Below are 17,786 nucleotides of genomic sequence, written 5' to 3'. Positions count from 1 at the left end.
TGTGCCAGTGTGGGAAAATGAGGTAAGAAGTGATGGGGGAGACAGGGGAGGACTGCAGGGGTCACCCCAGTCCTCAGGGCCCTGGCTGATTCCTGCTGGGCCCCACAGTCCAACCATGCACTGGTGGGGGGGGCATGTAGTGAAGAGTGGCTGGCCAGCAGGTGGGCAGAAAAGTGGGGAAAGTGGTGGGGGCAGATGGGGAATGGAAGTGAGTGGAAGTGTGGGCCCTGCACCAATGTCTCAGGGCCAGTGCCGGTGGTGCCCAGAGTGGGGCAGTATAAGTGCATGGCATGGGCTGGCAGGGGTCCGTGGAGATGGGCTGGGCTGCATCATCAGGGAGAGGAGGGAGCTGACTCAGTTCTATAGAGCTCCTGCTGGCCGGGACCCCACGCTTCTGCCATTCTGCTCTGAGCCCTGCTGGCACTGGCCCTGGGACACCAACGCAGGCCCTGTGATCCCACCCAGCTGCCACTGGCTCCCATGCAACTGCTCACTCCAATGCCCCTGTCCCAGCCCTGTGGTACAGGTGGAGACCAGTGCACAGCCGCAACCCCATGCTGCCCATCTGGGCTGAGCAGTGGTCGAGGGGAACAAACTGGTACTCAGCACGAAAGAAAAGTACCTCCCCCTCCCCCTGTGGCTGGCACTTCCTGGTGCAGCTGCTCACAGCCTGCATGAGGCTGTCCTGGGCCCAGTGCCAGCAGGGCACAGAGCAGGACAGCAGGAGCATGGGGTCCTGGTCACCAGGGGCTCTATGGAGCTGGGTCATCTCCCCTTTCTCCCTGCTGGTGCAGCCCAGCCCGGCTTTAGAGATCCCTCCCAGCCCACTCCTTGCGCTCCTGCCACCCCGCCAGTGCTGGCCCCAGGACATTGATGCAGGCCTCACACTCACACTTGCTTCCACTCTCCCCCCGCCCCCACCACTTTCCCCACTTTCCTGCCCACCCACCAGCCAGCCACTCTGCCCTACATGGCTCCCACATCCATACCCACACACATAGACATTCACACATCTCCACAAATCCCCATAACCACCTGCAGATCCCCACAAACCCCACACCCACCCCACCCATACCCCCCACCGACACCCATGCACACCCCACACAATATACAAGAGTACAATCACTTCTGCATATACAGCACAAATGCATACAAATCAGGACAATTTTTTAAATTAAATTAAAATACATTATTATGGGTGTTTGATTTTTAGTATGTAATTTGTCTTTTTTTCCCCTAAGATGGCAAACCTTCTTCCCAAAGAAGTACAGGTGACCCTCGCCATTCGCAAGAATATGTTCTCGTATCCCCCACAAATGGCGAAATCCACAAATAAGGCACTGCGTTCATGAATGCAGTGCCCCTGGCAGCTGTGAGGAGCACGGCTCTGGCGGTGATGGCAGGAGCATGGCGGCGGGAACCCAGTGGCAGCAAGTGCGGAGCTCCTGAGAAGTTCCAGTAAGTTTTTAAAGTATATTTAAAATGTGGGTTTGGCATTCGCAAATATTTGAAACTGCGAATGCCGATCCCACGAATAACGAGGGTTTCCTGTACTTCCGGGGCAAAGGGAGGGACTTCCAGTGGCAAAGGTCAGAGATTAGGGGCGGGACTTCTGGTCCCAAGATGGTGACCAGGGGGTGGAGCATCTGCCAAGGGGCGGAGCTACCCATGAGGCACTTGACAGCTTGCCAAAACTTGGTAAGCAGCTCTCCTCCTGAAATAATTGCCTGCCCCTGTGCTAAACTATACAGTGAAGGGACTGCTACAGGTGGGGGATAAGTCCAGCTGGGTGGGAAGGGTGAGGCAGACCATGAGCTCATAGAGACGTGTTGGTAGGATATCAGGCATTGGGCCAGAGATACAGTGACCTCATAAAGGGCTGACATCAACCTGCCAGGCAAGTTCCAGAACCTCAAGCCAGAGGCTCAGACCTGAACAGACCTTCATGGTGACAGGTCTCTCTGGCTGAAGCTGATACAGGTAAGGAAGAATCTGATTCCTATTTCTGGCCCCAGGGCCACCTCTCCTATCTGTCCATCCCTCCTGCCCCACAGGTGCCACACCCAGAAACTCTCAGGTTTTTCATAGCTTCGTAGATTGTAGAGTCGGAAGGGACCACAATGGATCATCGTGTCCGACCCCCTGCCCCTGGCAGGAAAGAGGACCGAGGTCAGATGACCCCAGCCAGGTGAATATCTAGCCTCCTCTTGAAGACCTCCAAGCTAGGTGATAGCACCACCTCTCTTGGAAGCCCATTCTAGATCCTGGCCACCCTTACTGTGAAAAATTTCTTCCTAATATCTAACCTAAATCCACTCTCAACTCATTTACACCCATTATTCCTAGTCACTCCCTGGGGCGCCTTAGTAAACAGCATTTCCCCTATTCCCCGTTGACCTCCCCTAATAAATTTATAGGCGGCCCCAAGATCTCCCCTCAGCCGTCTCTTGTGAAGGCTGAAGAGATTCAGCTCTCTCAACCTCCCCCCATAGGGTCTATCATGAAGGCCACTAATCATGTGAGTGGCCTTCCTCTGGACCCTCTCAAGATTCCCCGAATCCCTCTTGAAGTGTGGTGCCCAAAACTGGACACAGTGCTCCAACTGCGGCCTGACCAGTTTGGGCCAACTGGTGCACTGGGCCCCTCTCTCTGCCTGGTCCCCAACCCTTCCTCATGCTTAACAAGTTCAGGCTTGTGGCCCTTCTCAGTCACAGTCTATAAGTCAGGCCCAGGTCACAAGGGCCCTAGCACGCCACAACATGGTAGTAACTTTGATGTAAAAGGCAGTTGTGAGCTCAACCATATCTCAGCCAGTTCAGGCCCCCACGAATGTTTGGACTTCTGGCAAAATACCCAGTTGTGCCCTTTTAATGGGTGGGGAGCTTCGATCCCCATATTCCCCTGCAGCTCTGTTCGTCTCCCCAGCTGTCTGTCAATCTGACCTGGGTGCTGCCGCACTGAAAACAAAGGGGCCACTCCAAGTCTCAGCCACTGCAGACCCAACAAGAGCTCCCTCCACCACTCCTCTGACTTCCACAGGGGCCATTCCTCCCTGCTCTAGTTCTCTCTTCTTTTCTGCTCCTGCCATTTCCCTATTCCTACACCTGTTTCTGCAGAACAGCTGAGCTGTGCCTGAAGGGATCTGGGGGGAGGCAGCAAAGAACTGGGATTCTCCTCAGGTTCCTTCCAGGGAGGGCTCAGGTAGGTGCCAGAGACTCAGGGTCAGGAAGGAGAAGGGTAGGGCAGGAGGAGGAGGAGTTTGAGGAAGTCAAACATGGGGCTATGGACTCTGTGTCTCTGTGCCTGACAAAGGCAGTGCAAGTGAGAAGCAAGGACGGGGGACTTTTGGGGGTGTCTTTATTGGACCAGGTGTAAAATTTGGGAGGGATGTTTGACAAGAGCACAGAAGAAGGGCACCTGATGCTCAGAAACTTCTCTAACTAAGCAAGAAGACTGTGATTGGGAGAAAAGCATGACAGAAAAAAATAGAAATTGAAATGAGGGATTCTTTCCCACCTATACAGTTGGTCCAAGAAAAGATGTCCCTAAAATCACCTCGATCCTTGCATATTGCCCAGACCATCATGGCTACAACAATACTCTAACCCTACTGGGAGGAAGGATATGGCTGTTATTCAAATGAGACAGACATAGCCAATCATGGGGCAGAGCATTTGATGCTAGGAGACAATGGCCAGGTGGTTGCTTAACGCAAGGTGATTGTGATCCAATCACATTCCATACTACCAAAGAGAAGAGAGATTAAACCCAGAATTATATGGCCATGACATCACATCACATGATCAAAGTTTCTAATCATCTAATGCCCCCCACGTTGAAGATAATGAAGAATACAATTGATAGGAGGAAAACATTACCAAAAAAAAATACAAATGGAAGTGGAGAATCCTTGGGGAATAGTTCATCGTCTGGCCAAAGATCCATGACTCCACATTCAAGAAAGAGAAATTTTTGTCTCTAAGCTACTCTGCATTCAGTAAGAAAGGGAAGGCAGCTAATAAAGGATCAAGCAGCAGTACATGGCAAAGAGAAAAGGGGGCAATAAATGGCACTTGATCGAAATTAGGAGGAGTGGGTTTCTGCCATCTGAGTTGACTCCAGAACTGACAGCAACAATGGGCTGCCCACCTCTCTGTCCACTGGTCATACATGTGCACGAGAGAGACAGAGAGAGAAATAGGGGGATGGGCACTTTACGAGTAAGGCTCACAGAAATTTCCTGACAGCAGTCTCTCTCTCTCTCTCTCGACTGGTAGGAGACTCACAGATATTCAGGTGTATCCCAGGATGTGAACAGGGGTGTGCTCTAGTGACCCCAGAGCCCTGTGCCCATCCTCTCTCCCTAAAAAGCAGGACCTCTGCTGGGTCCCCTCCAACTTGGCCTTGTCCCAGTTCCATTTTTCCTCATTCTTGGTTCCTTGCCAAGCATCCAAGCACTCAGTTGAATATCTAACATCCCATCACAAGGCCTTACTATAAAATGCATGGAGAAGGTGACTTAAAACATCTCATAGAAAAGAGAAATATGGACCCCTTCCTGGCTCATAAGGGAAAGGAGCATCCTTCCATTCTCATTGTGCCTTCAAAAAGACAGGACGTGGCCTGTGTTCATTCATCAGTAATACACTACACTGAAATAGTTTGCAAACCTCCAAGCTATAGCTAACAAATGGTATGAGCAACTTCTTGGAATCTGTTAAAAAATGCTACAATTGCTTTAGCAAAAAGAAACCCAGGTAAAGGAGGGGGTGGAGCAGAAATTGATTGCAGCAGAAGTAATATTAACCAACCATTTACATTTTTCTCAGGAGATTTAGCCAGAGTTTACAAGGACTACGAGAAACTCAAAAGCTTCTTACAAGAAAAACATCAGATGGATGCACCAAGAAAGTGACAGAGCAAAAAGAAACAACTTGTGCTTCATAAAGCAATGAAGGTTAGAAACAAAGCCAAAGTACAATTGATATAGATATAGATATCTATATCTATACTCTAGCCATTTCCAATTACCTCATTAAAGTGTGTGCATGTGTGTGTATATCTATCTATATCTATACACACACGCACACACTTTAATGAGGTAATCGGTAAATGGCTAGAGTCAATAGTAGCCAATGGATTTTATGGCAATTCTATTTCAAATTTCATAAAAAAGTTGATGACTACAGCCACAATCTAACAAAATGCACATGCTTTATTTCGAGAATGTCTGTGATCCCAGGGAGCTCAATAGTACTGCTCCCACGATTGTTTCTTAGCAAGTTGCATCAATGTTTGCAGGATCCGGGTACAACACAGAAGGAAACTGGACCCTGTTGGTTTTTAAATTTAACGAGCAGAATTCTATAATGTTCAAAGGTCCTGATCACCAGGTATTGTCTCCACTGTTGTATCTGTCTTTTCACCATCTTTCCATTAAAATGGGTGGTGTAGCCAGTTTTGCCAGAGGTACATAAAGTCAACGTCAAAACCCCTATTTAATAGGGCTGTGCAAAACAGCTATATTTTGATATGGTTTCGAATTTGGCCATTTCAGAGGGACAGTGATTTGCTTTGGTGTTTCGGATCGCTGTTCCGTTTCGATTCGGCTAGGTCTGTTTCAGAGTTTCGACGCTGTTTTGGTGATTCAGCCATAGACTATAATAGGGAATCACTATAATGCCTATAACTTTGTCATTTCTTGCCTGATTTGGATAAAAATTGCCGGGATGGTAGCCCCTTCCAAGGGTGTGAAACCTGCCAAGGGTCAAGGAGATAGGTGCAGAGTTTCTGTGAAACTGCACCTCAAAGTTTTCAAAGCAAAACTCGTATCACTTGCCAGCAGTAGCAGCCTGCTGTCATCCTGCACACAGGTCCAGGGGTCTGCACTGGTCTGTGCCTGCACCTGGCTGTGCCAAACTTCTCCCAGGGGGCGCAGGCCCCCAGATCTGTGCGCGGGATGACAGCAGGCTGCCGGCTGGGGCCAGTGCTTGGCGTAGCCCATGCCGAGCAGCGGGAAGACTGGTGCTGCTGCTGGCCCCAGCTGGCAGTGACATTTTGCTGTCATCCCACACACAGATCTGGGGGCCTGTGTCCCCCGGGAGGGCTGCAGGGCTGTGTCAGACTCCTCCCAGGGGGCGCGGGCCCCTGGATCTGCATACAGGATGCCAACAGGCTGCTGTCCCTCCCCCAGGGCACTGGGATTGGAAGAGACCTCAGGGACAGATCGCAGACACTGGCCAGCTACAGAAGTGAATATCAGAGCAGTCCTTCCCTGCCTCTTCCCCCTCCCTCTTCTTCGTTTCTTTTTGCTGCAAGCTCAGCTCCAAAACTCCAAAATTTTCTGAAACGTTTCAAATGGTTTGGTTTAATTTCAGAGATGTTTCAGAGCCTTCCGATTCAGGGTTTGGGGCACTGAAACGGGCCAAAACACCTCTGAAATGAAATGGCTGCCAGAGTTTTGCACAGCCCTACCATTTAATTCAGTAGGACCAAGCTTTTGCCCTTATTCACCACCAGAGTTGGGTTTTTATAGCAGAGTCTGAGACAGACTCCTAGACCTGCAATCAGTTTACACTCAATATTTACAACATTTAGGACTATCCTAGAATTTATTGTTTTTCATGTCAGGTAATCCGCAGCCTAGATTTGTGCCAATTGCTAATAAAAGCACAAACAAGAAAAGATCATCCTCTCAGGTAAGAAGTCAGGGCTTGGGGAGATGTCAAAAGTGGAAGTGAATGATGTCAAAATTCAAAGACAAAGTGCACCCTGCCGTGAAGTGTATTGTTGTGCAGGAGTCACCACATGGCATCGTTCCACACAATCTGACACATGCTTTTCAGAAACAAGTGAGTAGGATGTAATGCTAAAAGATGTGCAGTATTGTGATTGGTTGTGTGACAGGTACTCTTTTCTTAACACTAAGGGAAACAACAGAGTGACAAAACTATAGAGGGCACTACAGGCCGGTGGCCACAGATTAGTAGATAATAGCTTTGACCCATTTCTGCTATGTGTAAAATGGGGGTGGGAAGGAGGACTCTTTACCTCCTGCAGTAGGGGCTAGGTGTTAATTAGCAAAAGCCTGATCAGTCCTTGAAAAACATAAAAGCTGCACAGCAGACAGTGTTTAGATGCTTTATCCTGAGAAAGAGCAGGGAGCAGCACTGTCCAGGGAGAACACAGCTTTTGAGTTTTGGTGCAAGAAGGAGAAAATGTCTGCAAATTAATTAATTCTTTTCTGTAAGGAGAAGGGAGCTAGTTGAGAAGTGCTCTCAGAGTTTGGGGGAAGGGGGTAGAGACAGTCCCAATGTCGGGCCTCAGCACCTGTACAAATATGAAACATGGAAGTGAGATTTTCTGTCATTTCCCACACGGCACGTGGCAGTCTTTGGACACGGGGTCCATTCCCCACACTGTGTCCAGAGGTGTATCCAACTCCTAGCTCCCCTGATACTTATAACTGGCAAAATTAGGGCATCTCTAGCCTCATATGGAGAAATCCTGGCCCTGCTGAAATCAGTGACAAACCTCCCGTGGGCTTCAAAATGGTCAGAATTTTCTTCCATGCTCTTCAGACTGCATGTCAGCCCTCGAGAAACAAACTCAGGGAAAAGCGATGCTTATCCTAGTTTGTCCTTCACTGACCTTTCCTGAACTGGCTGTTTCGTTATTTCCTATATTTATTCTGTTAGTTTTATATCCCATAGACACATTGATGGCCAAAAGGTATTCACTCCAGTTTATCTGACCTTCTACAAGAAAGTGCTTCCAAAGTCTCAGCTTATGCAGACATGAAAAGCAACAAGTGTGTGTCAGCAGAGAGTTTAGGTGTTTTGATAAGGAGAGAAATGACTGCTTACCAACAGGAAGAACCCTTAGCAAAAGCACCATCTTCAGCTCCGTAAAAACCTCTAGAACCTGGAAAATTGATGAGAATCTTTTAGAAGATGCTACCAAAAGCAACGCTTGATGCCGAAGTCCCACACCATCTATTCTGGAGGTATGCTGCAGATTTTTGGAAGATATAATCAGCAGGCTTTTATCTAACATTTTCCCTGCCACTGCCAGCACATCTTCCTCTGCAGAAAAGAAAACAGAACTTGCAGAGTTTGACTTGATTCACATGAAGGTAATCAGTAAATTATGGCAAAAATCTCTGAAGATGAGAACTCTTCTAGCCAGCGTATTGAACTTCCACATTCCAGGGAGGATGATATGATTCCAACAATTGCTGATTCGGTCTATAACAAGTTTTTGACAAAGCTTCAGTCTAAATTCAACATGCAGAAGTGTTTAAGAAGCAGGTGCATGGTTATTTCTGAAGCTCTTTGTGACTTGGTCTTCCAAGAGATTTCTGGGAATCCATTGCAGAACTCTCTTTCTGGAGAATTACTACTTCACCACTGTGCTGAAGCTAACAGTACCGCTGAAAATATACTAAAAGACATTACTGAGCGTTTGGATAACCCAATCCTGTTATCATCAGATATTCATAAAATAGTTCCTGTTATCATAGAAAAACTAGCAGCAAATCTTTTGTCAACATTTGCTTCCCTCTTTCCCATTGCGGATTTGAATGCAGAAAAGACTTTGTTACAGAGCAATGCAATTAAAAAAATACTACATGCTTTGCAAGTACTCCTGTCAAAACATCAAATGAACATGAATGAACGTATCAGTGAAAGAGAATTTTTACACATTGAATACAGCCACGCTCTGGGAAACCTGTTCCCTTCAGCTTGCACATGCACGGCAGAACATTCTGATTCTGACATTTTTGTTTGCAGAGACCCTTCCCTATGTTAGACCAGGTTCAGCATGAAGGTGCGCAGGGCTCTGCCCGGCTCTCTGCTTGCTTGTAACCAGACCTTTTAACTGTTGCAACACAGTGGGACCAGACTGTGCCAGTGACTCTAAGCTTCCATACAAGGCTAATTTCTTCTGCCACCATGATACATGCTTCCTTCCCATCTCCAGATCAATCTACACAACCAGAGCTGATGGGAGGACATATTCAGCAGAGGGGCATAAGAAGAAGGATGCATCTCTCTCAGCTACACCTGCTGTATGTCCAGAATCCAGTAGGATAAAATTCTCAACCTGGGTGCCACAGAACTATGGGGTGCCTTGAAATCCTTTTAGGGGTGCCTCAGGGTGCCATGCAATGTTAGCACTTGTAGGAGTGCAAACATGATTCACAAGATAAACCCAGAGATTTCCAATAGAAATCTAAAATGTTTAAAACCACATTGACCTATTGCAGTCCTTCAAAGTTCTTTGCAACAGAAGAATTGCTCTAATATTTTTCTGTACTCAAACAAGTGAAGACTAAGAGCTTGCATTTTCCAAGGGGTGCCTTGAGCCTAATAAGGTTGAGAATCACTGCACATGGGAAACAGTCCATAAGGTCTGTCCCCAGCTGGAGAACCGGGCCCCACATGTGCAATCTTGCCTTGCTGCTGGGTTGCAGACAGAGGATCTCAATTCTTTCTCCTTCCATAAGGCTTTGGAGGACCTGAGGGCAGGCTTTGCCCAAAAGTCCAAGTTCTAAAGGCCTGTGAGGCTGGGGGCCTGGTCATGGCCCCTCCAATATTTTCAACGGCTTCCAACTGTTTAGTTTGAAGCAGTGAATGTTTCCAGCTGTCAAAAGGAGAGACTTCCTGGGTGCATCTCTCCCAGCACGCAAGGGCATCACTAGCAGCGTTGTTGTTGGAGCAATACTGGAGCTGACATGCAAGCCACAGCAGGTCACACCTTTGATTTCTCAGCTTCTGATTGCGGTACAGCTATGACAGAGAGCAAGCCTGAGGACGGCCTGCCCCTGCTTACCAGAAGGGCATTAATTGGTGTGCCCACTTGCCCAGGAAGAAGCAGACATGGGTCCTAGGTCCTGCTTACCCAGAAACAGTTTGAAACTGCATCATCTTTTCCCAACACAGTGCTCCAACCACTAGATCATAAGTTAAACTTCGCCTAGAGCTCTTGGCAGCCAAAACCGGGAGGTAAGTGGGAATATGAGGTGGTCCAAGGTTTTATCTTGCTTCCAAATGCAAAGAAGCAACCCCTGTGTTATGTAGCCATTTCAGCCACCAAATGTTAAGTTAAGAGTGCAGTGGCCAGTTCAAAGGGCGATTCTATTCCACCATTGAGAATTAGAATCCCAAACTGTATACGGGTGAAGCAATGCAATTACACATGTGAACAGTACTTGGACCGGGCCTAAGAGTCTATTCCAGAGAGAGAACTGTGAGATGAAGTGTGTTACCCAAGGCTGTCCAACAGAGTAGTGGCAGAGACACAGGCAGCTTTCCAGACTCCAGATTCCCAGCCCTGTAGTATTTCAGCAGGACAACACCCTCACCTTGGAGCAGCTAGATGTGGTCGAGAATCTGTAAAGCGCCATCAGTGATTTTTCATTGTTTTTAAAGCACTGACAATGCGCTCGATGAAAAACTGTGCGGAGAACAATAAACAAAGATGAAAAATACTATTGAAATGCTAATGTTATGACCCTTTACTCTTGTTTTCCTCTAAATCCAAATGACTGTTTCCTTTTGTTTTTAGTGAGAATGCTGAAGAACCATCACCCACATTGGAAGCACGGACAGCAGGTGAATGTATGAGATTTGCACTTTTTTCAGGTTTTTATTTATTTCCCTTAATGTCTTTATAATTGTCTATAATTTCTTGAATTCTTTCATTCCTTTAATCTCAGTGATCATTTGGATGGTGAAAGACTGGTCTCAAAAATACAGTCTTCTAGAGAATAGTTATGCTACCAGTGTGGGGGATTTCTCCAGAACAGACTTTTTCTGGCAAAGGAAGGCATGTTTTAAAGGGAAGTTCTTCACACCTTCCACATGGTTTTCATTCTCTCTGGCAATTCCCTGCACAAACTTCCATAAAGAGATGCTCCGCTAACAGCCTCCAAAATGAATCCACAGCTATAGCTAATCTATGGGTTTTGAAGAACCAGCTCTTTCATATGGATTGCTGTGTGGATGGCTGTTAAGACAGTACAATGGGGTCCTTGCATCCACACACTAAGCACTATACAAACATGCCCCAGAGGCAGCACCAAAACGCTTCAAAACATAGACAAACCTCCTCCAGAAAAGAGAGAGCATGCACTGGTTCTTCCTATGCATTGGGCATATCTGTGTGCTTTAGTACTGCACCAGGGATCACCACAATGAGGAATGCAGCATGTGCTCTGCATAGCTGTCTCTCCCCTGAGATGGAAGTCCCATGCTATGTGTGCATCAGTAGGCTCAGCCAAGAGCTAGACCTTCCTGGATCCAGCCTTCACCACACCAGTGGGTGGTTACATTGCATCAGTCTGGGAAGGCAGGGTGCACAGAAGCAGGCAGGTGCACCTCACCACAGCACTCCCTGCTGGGGTACAAGCAGCCTAGACAGGCCCCACTGGAACAAAAGCTTGCAGAACAGTACTTTGCAGTGGTGCTAAAACAACAGCAAAAAACATCAGTCATAAAAGTGGAAATGAGTCCCTGGTGAGTTGACTGTGGATGTGTTTTTGTTTGCAGGGACTTATGCTGACATGTACCAGACCTGGGATACAAAGGACTCTTTATACATGTCGGAGGTAAATATCTTTTAAAACCTTAGGTAACTGAACCTCAGGAAGCTGGCCCACAAAAGGTCTCTTGGCTCCCCCAGTTAATCCCTTGCATTTTGCAGGCTCTTCACTATTTCATTCAGTTCTACGATCTGCTCTGTAACCTCTACACAGAGGTTGCCTCCAGCCATGCAGTGGAGTCTGTTCCCCAACCCAGTTGCTCTACCTCTTAAGATCTTTGGCTCCAATCTTGCTATCCCTGAAGTCAAGGGGTATTTTTCCACCAGTTTCAATGGGAGTAGGACTGAATGCTTATTCCTAATCTCTATCCTAACTATTGTTTCTTTTACTCCAGCCCATCGTATGTATTACTTCCTTAAAAACTAGTTGTTGCCAGTGATGAATGTAGTTTTTTTGTAGGCCCACATCTTGGAAACTTAAGCATGTGCATAAAATCATGGACTTCACATGAAGTAATACGTTACCTTAGGAATCATCATTTAAGAAGGGTATTGAGATCTTTGGATGCACTGGAATATAGATCACAAATATGAAAGCACTATTTATTACTGTCTATGGCAGTGGTTCTCAATTTTTTTTTTCCACAGATCACTTGAAAATTGCTGAGGCTCTCAGCAGTCTACTTAATAACCTTTTTTTGTTCTACAAATCAAAACACACAACTCATATTTTAAATATCAGTAGTCTTGCCTTACAAGTACAGATATTCTCGATTGTTCCACAACCTTTCTGTGGACCACCTGGATGGAGCTCATGGGCCAGTGATGGTCTGCAGACCACAGTTTGAGAACCTCTGGTCTATGGCATTAGTGAACCTGTTACTGGATGCTGTACCTAGTTCTCATGTTCACACTAAATGGAATGCTGATTAACTAAAAAAAGTTCATAAAAGAAATATGAAATTGAATTCAGGTCTAGAAAACCTTCCTCAGTGTGAGAGACTAAAGAAGCTCTGTCTAATCAACTTAAAAAGAGAGAAGTTTTAGCAGCAATTTGATCATGGGCTAAATGCATCTCTATGTAGGGAAGGTTTCTAATTGGTAAAGGATCTTATATCTTCCAGCCAGAGGCAGAAGAGAATGCTTTGGCTGGGCGATGTGACTGGACAGATTAATTCTAGGAATAAGGTGCACGCTGTTTTCTTGTTACACAACAGGTTATTAACTATAGGAACAACTTAACCAGGGGTTTGATGAATTATGATGAAGCATGAAACTCTGCAGAGCTTGGCCACAGCAGAGGATCCAGTCAAGCTGGTTATCAGTAACCCCAGCCTAACACACACCTTCATAGCACACATGGTTTATTCACTTGGTTTGTAGACTCCATGAACGATTACTAGACTGGACTGGAAATCCAAAGGTGTTTCCCTATACAAAATCAAATCCTATCCACAGAAGAGGAGTGTTTTTTGAGGAAGAACATTGGACTAAATGACCTTTGGAGACCCTTGCTTTATTCTTCTATATTAAGTGACTGCTTTCTTTTCTCCACAGCAGTTGCTGCCAGTATTCCCAAAAAACGTTCTTCCTTCAAGAAGATACCGAATGCTCTGTCCAGAGAGCACTCTCTCCTTCTCAAATTGCCTACCGCACTACAGGAAATTTTGAAAAGTCGCACCAGAGATTATACCTACATGTTAAATCATTTTAGGAAAAATATAAATAGAGTTAAGAAAAAATGTGGTCTGGAAGAGGCTGTTAATTGTACTTTGTGCTCATTTGCAACTTCATTCTCATATAGTTAAACTCAACAAAGAAGGCAGACAGAAAAGGCAGGCAGGAGGCCTGCTCCACAGGGCGAAGGGAGGCTCCTTTTAGGATGCATTCTTCAGGGGTTAAGGTACACTCCCGAGCAGCTGGCTGTGTCACAGGAAGGCTGTTGGAGAGAGAGGTCAGGAGCCAGCCCAACCAGCAGGTAGTACTACAAAGGGCCAGAGATCTCCTTGAGATAACTTGGAGGTGCCACCTAGCAAGCACGGGGAGTTAAAGCCAGCTGATAATGTCATTTGGAGCTGGCAGCATTCTCCACCTGGAATCACAGGGTAATCAGAAGCCCCCTGGAATCGCAGGTGCTGACCCGTCCTTCTCAGCACCGGTAGAGGGAACAATTTTCTGAGTCTTTAGCTGCAACGACTAGGATTTAACCCAAGCTCTCTAAGCACAAGAGCAGCATGGCACAGCTGCTTGAAGGGAGCAAACACTCAGGACTGAGGACCAGTCTGTCCTGGCCTGGCAGCAGGGAGAGGTAAAGGGTATGTTGGTGTCCCTGACCCCTGCTCCCCCTTGGGAGCTCAGGGCCACCAGGGGAGCCTTCAGACTCACTCCAATGAGAGCCTGAATTATCTCTGACCCATCTCTAATTTGTGCTGCTTTTATCTCAAGGGCTGAAAATACTCTGGTGCTGAGGGAGGAGGTACTGCCAAGGTCACTGCTGCCCATCCCCAATATTCAAAGCTTTGGGGAAGAGCCCCCAAGTTAGGGCTGGCCCCCAAATAATGAAGATTTTTTTTTTTAATATAGGCTGCCTACACACGGGTTCGTTGGTGTGCTAATTAGAATGTATTGGAGCAGATGCGATTCATTGAGTCTGCTCCTCATTTTCACTAGAAAGCTGCAGCGTCACCACAGCATCGCATGTATTAAGCCCCCCCTCTCCATAAGTGATGACAGTTTCCAGGCTGCTGGCTGCCTCACGGGCAGAACAGGAAACTCTGATGTGGGCAGCAGTGCTGGAGGGATAGGGGTCTCTGGGTCAGTAGTGAAGGGCACCAGCAGTGCTGGGGGGGGACAGGGGGCTGTGGGTTGGGAGTGAGGAGCACTGGCAGGGCTGGGAGGACAGGGGCTTAGGAGTGAGGGGCAGAGGCAGGGAACAGGCATATCACTATCCCCCACCCACAATCATATACCCCTCTCCCCCAGTGTCCTCTTCTTTGTTCCTGGAAATATAGTAACCCTATGAGTTTCAGCAGTTCTGGATTTCTTACCTTGTACTTTCCACCCATTTATATCCCTTTGTCCTTCTGTCCTAAGAGTGGAAGACTCACCAGCCCATTTGCTGGGATTATTGGAGGAACCTGCCTCCACGCTTCACTGGCTTCAGCCCAAGCACTGCACCCAGCAGCAGCTCAACCCAATTCTTCCCAGTCTCTCACCTGCCAGGCAGGAGCTTTCCCCACTTGTATCCGAGGAGCCTCCCTGTGCAGCTTGCTGAGTGAGAGCAGCTCCTCTCAGCACCTCCCCTGCCCCCAGCTGCAGCCTCCTCCTGACTGGGGTGCTGCAGGGCCAGCAATCAGCCCCAGCTGAGCAGTCAGTTAACCTCCCTGTTCTGCCCTTAGCCCCATGGATACTACGGGGTGCATAAACCCCAGGGCAGAATCCCTCAGCCCACACAGCTTCTTCACACAGGTTTGCTTATAGGGGCCTGTGGCTTGAACAGGTGGGGACAGCAGAATGAATAGGGCACTTCAATGTGGACCCAGGAGCCTGAGTTCAAGCCTTGTACCAAAAGTTGATGCTACTCAATCTAAATGGGTGCCTGGTTGCTCCCCTGTGTGCTGTTGGATACAGAAGCTAACATGCCTTCCCCCCTTGAGCCCCATACATTCAGAGGGACTTTTGAGCAGCAGCTTCTATTGTTTTCAGCTGTCTCTACATCAAGAGACTTTGTTGCTCTTTCCATTTAGGTCGCAAGAAGGGAGCTCAGCACACCTGGGAGAGTGAGATTTATAGCTGCCATCTCACGCTAGGAAACAAGACTTAGCTTCACTTCAGACACCTTGTAGAAATACTTGTCCCCACAGCCCTGGGTCCAGACCACACTATGATTAGGATGATCATGGGCTCCTTGCAAATGCTTCCCATTCAGGTGAGACTCCAGACAGGCATTGAACCACCAGCCTCCATGCAGAGTGTTAGGAGAGTTACTTGGATCCAGATCGTTGTTCTGGTCTTTGGTTGAAAACATTGTGCTGTTGTGGTAGGTCAGTGAATCCCCTGTGACAGGCAAAAAACACGGACAGGGTTTGAAATCTAGGGGTACATGCAGATGTTTAGGGAAGTTAGGGAGAGTTTAGATTGCATTAAAAATGGCCACCTGGTCTAACTTAGTTCATCCAGGCATGGACCTTACACTTAGATCCCTGGTTAAGTTGATCTAAGTGAGAATGGTACAGAAGTTCAGGACAGTTAGATCAGCCTAAAAATGGCCAACCCGATCTAAGTTAATTGTCCCTTGGAGATAGTCCAATATAGACTGGGTCCAGCAAGACTGATCTAAGTAAACTTCTGTACAGTTCCCAGCACAGCCCCAGGACTCAGAAAGCCTAGCCGCTGGCTCTGGCCCCCTGGCCACCCCCCTCCTTTCAGACCAGCCAGCTCCCTGGAACCCGCTAAACCCCACCATCCCCAAGCTGCTCCTGGTGCTGGTTTTACCGGTTTGCCAGTGCTAGGAGCTAAGGATGTAAGGTGGGGCAGGTGAGGTGGGAGGAGTTGCTGCAGGGGAGACTTGTTTGTCTGGGAGTGGGGAAGGTCAGGGGGCTAAAAATAGCCCCTGGTCCCAGGGAGGGAGAGCCCCCCTGCAACCACCCAGGAGCCCTGCTAGTCCCCCAATCCTGCCAAACCCTCCTGGACCCCACCAGCTCCCCCACAGACCCCAATAGAATCCCCTATCCCCCAATCTCCCCCTGTAGACCCCACTTGCTCCCCTAATCCTACCAACCCCTCTTGAATCCCCCCCAACTCCCCTGTGGACTCTGCTAGCCCACCCAATTCCCGCAGCTCCCCCCACGGACCTCACTTGCTCCCTCATCCCACCAATCCTTCCCACTAGTGCCTCCCCCTCTCCCCACCCCCACCATCCTGACTTACCTTAGGTCGGTTGGCCATTTTTAACTCTATCTAACCTCCCAAAATGTCTGTACATACCCTAAGGGTACTTTCCACATCCCTAATGTTGGATTAATCACTTGGAATAAATTAATTAACTTTCTATATGAATGGAAGCACAACTGGCCCATAAGCAAAGGACTGTTGTTTTTTAGCAATGTTCAGAGAACTGCACATTCAGCACTTGAGTCTCTGCTTACGCACATCGTTCCATATTACAGTAGTTACACTGGCTAGCGAGATCGGAATCCAGTTCTCGGTATGTATTATATTGGAGGCTGCTTGTACACATCTAACCTCAGAAAACTAACCGTGACAAAGATGGACAGAGAGGGGAAATACATGGATCCTTCTGTATCAGAGTAAGCTCTTTTATCTCATGCCAGACTTTTTGCTGGTCGTATGTAGGTGCCAGGACATGTGCCCACTTCTTCTGGCCAGACATTGTATGAAGGGGCCCATTCTGAAGTGGTGGAGTACTGAGGTTGGACCTACTCCATACTACATCAGCCAGTCAAGAGTGAGTCCCTGAACAAAAGAGCCTGGTCAAGGGCCTGCCCTGTCACATAAGGTCTGCTAAATCTGGTAAATGTGGTGGCAGTTTCCACATGGATCATCAGGGCAAGTAGTGAGATGGGAGAAGAAGGGATCAGGAGACAGAGAGGTTTTATCCCCTTTCTCCTAGGTCTTTCACAGTTTCATAGATGTTAGGGGCCGGAAGGGACTTTACAGATCATCGGGTCCAGCTGCCCTGCACTTGGGCAGGAAAGACTGCTGGGGTCAAATGACCCGAGCAAGATGGGCATCAATCTGCTTCCTGAGACAGAATTAAAGGGAAAATGTCCCTTGTAGAATTATTTTTATGCTCCTGAGCCAGGAGTTGCAGACTTGCACAGGATGGGTTCCCTTCTGCTTCCCCACAGGATGTCCTACATTTCCATTAGAGGCATTTGTTTTGTCTTTGTGATGAATAACATTGAACAAGTCCCCCCACCATGCATCACCAGCACCCATGTCTCCCAGACTCAGCTTGTATTTGTCAGACTCCCCTGAAATCTTGACTGATCTGTACCTGGCATAAGATCTGTTGTTTTCAAAGTCTGTGAGGTCAATGTGCAATTCAGTGTCTCCTGTTGGGCACAAGAGCAGTGTGAAAGAAATGGTAAGTGCCATCATCATTGGCACAGTCTCATGTATCTGCCTCATTCCCAAGTATTAAGCCTGGGCTACCTTTACCCAAGTTTCCATCCTCCCTCACTCTGTGCACCCCAGCATTATAGAGTTCATGAGCTGCC

The 17,786-nt window shown here is 47.7% G+C and overlaps 1 protein-coding gene and 1 long non-coding RNA gene across 2 annotated transcripts; one reads left to right on the top strand and one right to left on the bottom strand.

The window, feature by feature from the left end:
- The first annotated feature begins 1,904 nt into the window (after positions 1-1,904).
- On the top strand, positions 1,905-13,269 carry LOC109280188 (uncharacterized). Its single transcript, XR_002094619.2, has 5 exons — positions 1,905-1,980; positions 4,830-4,957; positions 10,570-10,616; positions 11,553-11,611; positions 13,102-13,269. It is a non-coding gene; the product is annotated as an uncharacterized LOC109280188 (long non-coding RNA).
- A 2,073-nt stretch (positions 13,270-15,342) lies between these two features.
- On the bottom strand, positions 15,343-17,664 carry LOC109286538 (ficolin-1). The gene is made up of 2 exons (XM_019500948.2): positions 17,496-17,664; positions 15,343-15,600 (listed from the first exon to the last, which is right to left on the bottom strand). Exons 1-2 carry the CDS (start codon positions 17,662-17,664, stop codon positions 15,350-15,352), a joined length of 420 nt encoding a protein of 139 aa, XP_019356493.2. The 3' UTR covers positions 15,343-15,349.
- Between the last annotated feature and the right edge of the window lie 122 nt (positions 17,665-17,786).

Source organism: Alligator mississippiensis, chromosome 12, assembly GCF_030867095.1.
Source record: "Alligator mississippiensis isolate rAllMis1 chromosome 12, rAllMis1, whole genome shotgun sequence".
NCBI lineage: Eukaryota > Metazoa > Chordata > Crocodylia > Alligatoridae > Alligator > Alligator mississippiensis.
Note: the sequence above shows the minus strand (reverse complement) of the source record. Positions and strands in the feature narration are given on the sequence as shown.